Source organism: Macrobrachium nipponense, chromosome 13 (assembly GCF_015104395.2).
Source record: "Macrobrachium nipponense isolate FS-2020 chromosome 13, ASM1510439v2, whole genome shotgun sequence".
In the NCBI taxonomy this organism is placed as follows: Eukaryota; Metazoa; Arthropoda; class Malacostraca; order Decapoda; family Palaemonidae; genus Macrobrachium; species Macrobrachium nipponense.
In genome coordinates this window covers 46,611,510-46,621,509 of record NC_087206.1, presented here as the reverse complement: position 1 = coordinate 46,621,509, position 10,000 = coordinate 46,611,510, and the positions used below count along the sequence as shown (strand labels likewise).

At 34.5% G+C, this 10,000-nt stretch overlaps 1 protein-coding gene across 1 annotated transcript in view; it reads left to right on the top strand.

Moving 5' to 3' along the window:
* The first annotated feature begins 6,187 nt into the window (after positions 1 to 6,187).
* LOC135225312 (uncharacterized) overlaps positions 6,188 to 10,000 on the top strand; it is an 86,228-nt gene continuing 82,415 nt past the window's right edge. Inside the window, 3 exon segments of the mRNA XM_064264643.1 lie at positions 6,188 to 6,313; positions 9,248 to 9,408; positions 9,783 to 9,915. Of these exon segments, the coding sequence (XP_064120713.1) occupies positions 6,188 to 6,313; positions 9,248 to 9,408; positions 9,783 to 9,915 (420 nt within the window).

The window sequence follows — 10,000 nt, the reverse complement described above, 5'->3', positions numbered from 1 at the left end:
GGATTACTGGTAACATAGAACAATATGTGGATAGCCCCAGAAACCACAGGTCAAATAAATGGTCCACCATACACTGGGCGGATATCTTTTGGGGATTGTTCCCGTCATTATTTACAATTAGTTGTAAATTATGTGTATTGGAAAGTGCAGGTTTTGAGAATAAACGCTTAGCCAAACCATTAAAAGATATTAATGTTTCGATATATACTAAGGATGTATTAAGGATGATTGTATACCCTAATCATTCTTCAGCTATGAAGTATGAGTCACAACCAAATCAAAGCGTGATATGGAATAGTGCTCGAGTTCGCGGAAGCAATAAAGTTATGGCTGTTCCATTTGCTTTCTTTCGTTCTACCTTTCTTCCAGCAGCAGGGTTGGCTGGGAAGGTCTGTGCAAAGTTTAAACGATTGTCTGTGTGATACTTTATGAGGCCGAGGGCAACTCGATTATTCGTAACAATGGGTCTCCCATTATATAACATTTCCATCAAATAATACAAATGAACAATGAAATGACTATCCAACATGTATGAAAATGTATTTTGATTAGTCAATAAGTCAGTTTTCAGTGATCGACTGACTTGCGAATGCAGAATATTATATACAAGATGTATTGTACTATTTGCGGAAACGTCTGTACTCAGGCTTCCAGAAAAAGTTGAGAGGGTTTTGTTAAGCAGAAGGCGATGGAAAGGACTGGCTTGAAAGAACACATTTGGAAGTCAAATGGGAACGTAAATTTCTCTGTGGCTAAAGCTGGGTCTTTTATCAGTGTTTGTGTATGGCAACAATAGGCCCTTGATAAAACCTTTGACAGCAGGAAAGATTAGATGACTTGAGGGTGGGTTTCGTTTCACGTTGCCAGTAACCGAGTAACTATTGTGTCATTAACATGGAGTCATCTCGCACTCGGGTAATTGTACATGAAATTCAATCTCCGAGTTCTGTAGAAAATTATTTAAAAGGTTTCTTTAGAATACTAGCATTTAGCTACTGTTTGTCGTTGTAAAAAACTGACTTCGTCATTTTCATAAAGAAATCAGTATCAGAATAGCACATTTCCGGTAAACGTCGTAACTGAATCATTCATAACCTCGAGGAATAGTGTATATTTCATTAACAACTCCGAGATATGTGGAAGGGACACCATCTTTCGTATTTTCATACTGAAGAGAGGTGATGCTTCGAAACTATTTCTAAAATATGTTTAAATTCTCGTTTTTGTGTACATTCATTCGCAGTGTCCCGATATCGAGCTTGTGGCTAAATAACTTGAGCGCACGAGACACCTGTGTTAACCAAATGCTTGTTACGAAAACGGAACGTAAATCAGGTTAATGTATCCTTTAAATGAAGTTTGTCAGGGACCGGGTAAACATAGGATTTCGTTTAAGAAAACAGAATTCCACACTTTACTGTAATGATAATGGGAGAGACAATATCATTTTAACCTCACTGGAAACTTTAATTTGGTTTTCGTCTCTGAACTGGAAATCATTTTGGAGGTATTTTTCTTTCAGTTAGGGTGGCCAGGTGTCACTAGTTTGTTTATGAAACAGAAAGTATTTTTGGAATGTCTGTGAATGCGTGCCTATTTCATTATGACATTAAATGGCAATTGCCATCAGTCCGTCATAACTTCGAGTTGAATAAGATGAGAAATATTCAGACACTCGTTGTATTGAACAATTAGCAAGCACCAAGATCACTTTCAATTACTTTCAGCCGCTCTCGAACTTAATACGCAGAGTACAGAATGACTGGTATTGACGAGTCCCTTATAAGACTGGTATAAATGGTATATTTATATATATATAATATAATATTATAACTATATATATATATATATATATATCTCCATATATATATATATATATAGATACAGATATATATATATATATATATATATATATATATATATATATATATATAGATATATATATATATATATATATATATATATATATATATACATATATATATATATATATATATATATATATATATATCTATATATCTATATATCTATATCGATATATATATATATAATCTATTCTATCTATATATATATAGATATATTTAGATATCTATATCTATATTATATACTATAGTCAATATATATATATATATATATATATATATATATATATATATTATATGATATATATATATATATATATATAGTAAAGAAAGAGAAGGAGGAGAGAGAGAGAGAGAGAGAGATAGAGAGACGAGAAGAGAGAAGAGAGGAGGAGAGAGGGAGGAAGAGAGAACGAGAGAGAGAGAGAGAGAGAAAGCAGTTTCCTCTAAAAAGAGTCTCATCCATAAAAGAGAAACACAAACGTCACTAACGCTTGCGTATTTCAGCTGAGGAATCTTTAATGTTGGATACTTCTACACAAACTACGTCATTCACGCCTATTTTGTACGTGCTATCTTGTTTCCCCACTGTTCAGACACTTTCTTTTCAGTACCACTTCGTGCCTTCAATCCAGCACTTTCTTCAGAGGGTGTAGAGGCGGTCTTTTTGGCCACTTCTACGCATCTTCACATTTTTCTCCATTTAGGTTCTTCCATCACATACGCTCCCCAAGCATGTCATCTCAACACCTTCGATCTTTTTGTTTTCAGTCACATTCTGCATTCACACTTCACCTTAATAGCAAAGAATTGGCTCAGCATTCCTTCTATACATTCTTATCCTTACCTCAATAGAAACTAAAGTAGGTCTCTCCCAGGTCTTTTTTGTGCACGCCTTTATATCTTTCTTGCCTCGCCTATAGTGTGACTAACTTTCCTCTTATTCTGCTATGATCCGCTATATTTTCTTCTAAATACCATTGTTAATCACCTGTTTCTGTTCTTCCACCACTCACAGCGACATTCTTTGTTCTATCCGCCTGATTGCCATTTACCACATGACCCTTTTATGTTCACATTACTCTCGTATTTCTCCTTTTCCAAATGCATGGGTCTACTGTTTCTATTCAATAAACCCTATCCCCGGCCAGTGTCTTATCAACTAAAAACATCAGTCATTCATATTCTATCTCTGACCCATTTCCTTATCCAACAGCTTTGACCCTCTATTTACTGTACTTTGTCATATTCCGGTCATTACTCCGTCCATTTAGAATTTGAGACAGCCAGCAGCCTCGAAGACACAACACAACCTTGTTCCAAACCCACTTGCACTCTGACCAGATTCTCTCTCATTCAAGTGTTCTAACGTACTATTTACTTCCATTGTAAGAAATTTGTCATTTGTACAGTGTAGGTTAAGGGAGACGTGCCACTGATAATGAAACTTCCGTTTAGGATGTTCATCGTTGATTCATTAGGTAAGAGCTGGCAATGCCTGCCGTGTTAGTCTTCTTCCTTGCTCTAATACATGTAGCACTTCTGAAGAACTGACATTAGCCAAAAAAAAAGCTTACTATCCCACCTCTAGGGTGGGTTTTCATAATATATATTCCTGGGCTTATTTGTTTTTATTTTATATATTCTTCTGCTCGTAGCACTTGAGAAATCTTTTCCAGGTAGTCTTCTTTTTTTCACTGTCACGATTTTGTTGCTATCCTCTCTCTGAAGATCCTGACCAACTCCAAGTAAGTTTTCTTTTAGGTATGACGGTTTGTTATATTTGTTTACGTAAAGGGAAAATCAGTAGAAATATGTACGCAAAATCAATAACAAAGTTTTTAATTAAAATTTTTGCCATAAATACTGGAAAAGTTTTACTTGCACTCATGGATTTTCAGCACCAGCGCACAGCTGATACTGTCTTTTCCGTCACTGAACACAGATGCAGTAAAACTGAGTATAGGCAAGCATGGCGAATATAGCACCCTACTTCTACTTGACTCAGGAAATTATTAATACAATGATTAACTCCATCTTTTAACACAACGTGACTACGCTCTTGTCATCACAGTATGGATAATGCCTCATATGCTTACAGGAAAATACAGATTAACACAGATATAAAGATAAGATTTTCGTTGTCATCATCTCTTTCTCTTCTCACTCCCATCGAATAATTGAAGAATTGCGTTATTATCTAGATAACCACTCAATGTTAGCTGAACTACGGGAAGGAAAAGGAACCGTTTTGAGCAAAACTTAGTCCATACATTTTTCTTCAAAAGACAGAACAGAATATATAAGATTTAACGCAGACTCACGTCGCTGTCAGCGATTTCGGTCACTATTTGACAGTGAAGTGTGGGAGCCTTCAAAGGTGGAAGAATAGAGCATCAAAGATACATAAGTTGGAGTATACCGAATCTACTGTAATCGGCACATTATGTTTACCAGGCTTTAAAGTATTTATTGATAATGCAAAGAAATAATAGTAAATGTTCAGTATTTTTAGAATTCAGAAATAGTGGGAAACCAAAACTGGTTAAAAAATCTTGTTATTTGCTTCCTAAAGATTCGCCGGTACAATATTCTCATAATATAATATCTGGGACCTGTAATTTAGGAATTTAACGAACTTGCTAACAGTTATTCTGACGGACTCTTAATGTGAAGATTATTATTATTATTATTATTATTATTATTATTATTATTATTATTGGTCTCTGAAACCACCAAAGGATGAAATAAATCACCAACTGATAAAATATTTTCATGCTTCTAGGTAACTAATACAAGTTTATGCCAAAAATGAATTAATAATTGTTCCAAACTGAGATTAGATTTTACTTTTAGGAACATTTCTGATGAATGACAAAGAGGTCTTTATCATTTTCTTTATTTTATGATGCAAATATTTATCACGAAACCATAGTAATTTAGTACTTAAATATTTGTTCATTGCTAAACTCCATTATATGAAAATAAACTGCAAAGAAGCCTGGTAAACAAATAGGAAAAGCTCTTCTCTCTCTCTGTTTATGTAACAGTGGACTGTAGTTGATTACCATATGTACCGCCATATCAAGAAAATAACGGTTGTTAGTACAAAATGGTGATTATACATGACGGATGATATATTATTAGGGAATAATACAAATGATTGCAGGAATAATAAACAATCGAAAGTGATTAAAACAAAGTAACAATAAATTTTACCTAGAAGGCGAACAAGGCGTGATCCGACCTCCAGCTAACGCGGGAAGCGTGCAAGACTTACCCCTCACGCATAAGTTGTAAACATTATATTCCTAACATAATGTAAAACGTGCTGAAATCTACTTTCAAATAGAGCGTTGTTTCGCCAACGAAAATTAAGATAAATACGCTATATGTTATTAGAAATAATTTTTCTTAACTGTTTAACATGCACATTATTTATTTTCTACCTTTTCATTCGAATAAATAAATCATAAATATCCTATCCTAAAATTCCCGTATCTTTAACAAGACAAAAAAAAAAAAAAAAAAAAAATGCGTCCATCTTCAGTCTCCATCTCTTAAGAGTACAGCACTTGGGCATGTCATCCATGGATACATTTTATCTGAAGACAACGTTTTCCGGTAACCTTCTTTGCTATTATCCAATTGTGTCAATTTCGGTAATCAAACAATGTTTTTATACAACCGACACCATAGCCGTGGGATATCGGTGGGGATGAAAACAGGCAGCTCTGCTACATCCCACAATTTAGGGTATAATGGCAGAGAGGAAATCCTAATAAAGAGAGGACTTCTTTGTATTATATGCACACACACACACACACACACACACACACACACTCACACACACACATATATATATATATATATATATATATATATATATATATATATATATATATATAAATTAAAAATGAACTTCTTAGGATATCTCAACCTAACATGAACCCTGATTTTCTTAATTGTTTTGTTAAATCACATCGTGTCACATATTCGTAAAGATCAGATGAAATTAAATTAACAATAATTACTACCAGTCACCTGGGAAATCAGTAACAGATAATAAGAATAATTTTGAACTAGATTTTTCTCAGGTCGGCAATAAGAGAAAAGCATATTCATTTGGTGAACACTTTTGAGATGGTAAAAAACCTTTTGTAGATTTTCTTCCCTAGTCCAGAATAACAATAAGGAAGAAAAATATGATTTTTTATACAGATTTGTTTAATAGTAATCAAAATCTTCCAACTTTCACGTCTCTCTGTTTTCACGAAGCTAAAGAGTGTTGTCTTTTGGTTTTGCAGCTGATGAGGTTGGTGGGGATGCTCTTGGTTCTGACAGCATTTCCATCGACTACAGTTGCCAGAGAGGACCCCCTTCTGCCGGATATATGGAAGATCGTCGAGGGCTCCTATGACTCCGATGTCGTAGTTACGATGCCTGATCTGGTAAGACTGAATTGTCTATTATCAAAATGTTTTCTGGACCCTCATCCCACACTTCTCTTTTGGGCGTGTGAGTTTTAGTTTTCTGTAAAAGAAAACTATTCAAATGTCTTTGTCTGTCAGTCTTCACTTTTTTTCCCGCCCTCAGTTCTTAAAAATGACTGAGGCTAAAGGGCTGCAAATTGGTATGTTGATTATCCACCCTCCTATCATCAAACATACCAAATTGCAGCCATCTAGCATTAGTAATCTTTTTTTTATTTAAGGTTAAAGTTAGCCAAAATAGTGCGCCTCACGACACTATAGGACAAGCCACCACCGGGTCGTGGCTGAAACCTATATGGGCCACAGCTCATACAGCAGTATACCGAGACCACCGAAAGATTGATCTATTTCTGGTGGTCTTGATTTACACTGTAGGGGCTATACAGAAAACTGAATTGCGCCGAAGAAACTTCTCCTCACTTTTTACTAGTTATACTTGTGTCTGAGTAAATATCAACTATTTTTCACCAACAGTGAAATTCTTGCCTGAAAAATACGTCACAAACACAGAGAAGAACTTGATGAAGAACTTGGTCCATTTTCTCGATTATCTATCTAACTTTAATCATGTTTGTCATTAGTTTTCACGTATTGAGCCAACGTAAGATGCAAATCTTTTTCTCTCTTGCTCAATATGCATGGAGATGTGCGTACGTGCAGCCATAAATCCATATAAGTAGTTAGAGATGCTTTTCTATAGAAAACTATTTAATGTTACTGAGAAATTATCACTTATAGATCTCGATTTGTCAAAAGAGAATTTGTTGGCTCGTAAGTACTTTAATTCTGAAGTGAAAAGGTGTGTGACGTCATTCAAGGAAATGATGATACTTAATTTCACTCGAGAAAGTTCTATGATCATACCTTTCATTTTAAAAGACTTTTATTATCTTGAATCGTGTAATAATACATGTTATTTATGATTGTAATCCCACTTTAATTCTATTTATTGTTTTAAAAGAGAATTATAACGGTTTAGCAAAGAGACCTGGCCCCAAAACGTTTTGCTCTATGTTACAGCCATTTTAGACGAGGTCCACGCCTAGTTACCATAAAAGAGAGATTTTGTCATTCTCTGATTTGAAACCGTGTCGTAAGGAGATGACATACCTCCCTCCCCCCCCCCCCCCACCCCCTCCCCCCCCCCCCCCCCCCCCCCACCCCCCCCCCCCCCCCCCCACCCCTCTCAATCTCTCTCTCTCTCTCCTCTCTCCCCCCCCCCCCTACTCTCTCTCTCTCTCTTTCTCCATATGAGAGAATTTGGTTTCACATTAACGTAAAGATTTTATACTTAGTGGTCGGTCACTGATAAATGTTATATTTGGTATTTCTTAGAGTTATTTAGTTTTGCTTAGTGCTTATTGTGGAATCTGAGCAGACATTGTACAGTGCCTAACGGCGCATTTTTGAGTACTATGGTGAATTTTTGGAATATGTGAATTTTTGGAGCTAGCTGCAGCAGAAACATAATTGGTATCGAGGTAATGTGCTATTACAAGTTTTAAGTTGAAACTTAAAAACATATTTACAATGGTTTGGTGAAACTAGTTCATTTTTTACACATTGCAAATTTTTGTGTTCTGTGTTTAATTCTTTTGAAGTGATTTTTGTGCATTTATCCATTTTTCTTATTAAAGTGATTTTTTGGTGCATTTATCCATTTGTCTTATTGAAGTGTGTTTTTATATATATTCTGTGTGATTGATGCTTTCTTAGTGTTTTTGTAATTTTGGTATTTTCCACATTTTTCTGTGTTTGCATTTACATTCACAATTTGTTTGATTAACTTAATTGTTTTCATTAATTAATCATTGCCTATTTAATTGAATTTAACACTTGTGAATTTATTTGCATTTAGTTAGAATTCTTTTCAAGTTTTATTGTTGTTTATCACTTGTGAATTAATTTTCCAATTTCAATTGTTGCTTAATAGTTTCAAATTCACTTGAATAATTTAATTTTTTGTGTTAATTAATTTTCTTGAGTTTTGGGATAAAATAATTTTGATTTTATTTTACTTAATAATTGATTCAAGAATTAATTAAACTTTGTGTTGTCAAGTAACAATAAATTTCCCCGAGATTGTGAATTCCGCTTATAAATTTTGAAGTTAATAATAAATTTTTTGTATTTGAAATTTTTATGAGTGTTTTTTTTTCTTTTTCACCAGTATATTTAATTTGGTTTAGGTAGAAATATAGAGTGGCAATTGAGCTGTTTTACTTCAATTTAATTGAAGTGAGTTAGAACCAAGGAAGTACTTAGAATTTTAGAACCAGTGAAATACTTAGACTTTTAAACGTTGTTGATGGAGTGATGCCCTCTAATTAATTTAATTACATATAAGATTACCTCACACCTGTTTCAATGAACTTAGTCTGATTTTGTGCATTATTGATAAGTTGTTTAAGGGATCACTGTTGCCTTCAGTCGTATTTTATTTGTGATGAAGGTTCAGGTGTCTGGCTGTTGTGAGGTAACTATTTTATGATTGGTAAGTGTAGTAAACAGATACTTGACACTTCGTCACAATATACATGTATCTGTTTTGATCGTTATGTGAAAAAGATATCTAGAAGATTTACAGTCATTATACAATAAACTAATCGTTGTGATATTATGAAACTTCCTTTCTTTAACAAAAAAAATCATGAGAAAATATGTACATGAGAAGCAATTTATTTGGCGCGATACTCATTTTAGTCGTTTCTCTGCAAAAAGCGAGAATTGAGAGCCACAGCTGCCAAAAATATTTGTCTTGATGCTATTAGCTCCCATTTTGTTAATCATGAAACGTTTCTTTGCGCAAGCCCTATGTTTTCAGTTAGTAAGACATGACTATTTTATTAATTATTTAATTAATCAATCAGTCAATTTATTTATTTTTTTCAGAATCCGGGAGTGGCTTTCCTTGTCGATGAATTGTATGACATCAAACATGAAGAGGGGACCTTGAAAATACTTGACCATGGGAAACCAGCCAAAATGAACTATTACGCAAAGTCTGACCTATTTTTTTCCGTGGTTAATGGGACTGAATGCTCAGTTGGGAAGTAAGCAATTTATTTTGTCATCATAATTTGAACACATGTTTATAACTAAACCCAAATGAACTCTATGTGCACCAACACCGTATGAATTTTGAAGACGTCTAAATAAATAAGAATTTAATTTTGCTGTACTTGACGTTTGAGAGTCAGGATTATGATTTCTCGTCTAAGCATTAGCATTCAAGAACGAAATTTAAAGAGCAGCTAAATTTTTCATGTGCACCACTAGCCACTATAACGAGAAAAGACACACTTCACTGTCTTCCTCAGTCTTCCTCCGAGTTTGTTCACATACCGTAATGCACTACACTTCGGATTTATCTTTTTTTTTTCTCTCTCTTTTTTAATCGCTTCTTCATATGACTCGTACATTTCAGCTTGGTAGACCACCCGGGGTACAAACTCTGGGGATGGGACTATGAGAGCAGTTCCAATAATGACGACTTTGATAACTTCATCTATGGGCCTTCGGCTCTTCTTCGCCTTGCTCGGGATTTCTCTAAATATATAGTGAGTAGAGATTTAAGCTCTCAGTTTGTTAAGATTCTTCAGACATGGGGGAGCCCCACCTCCCTTATCAAGTACCTTCCTTAAA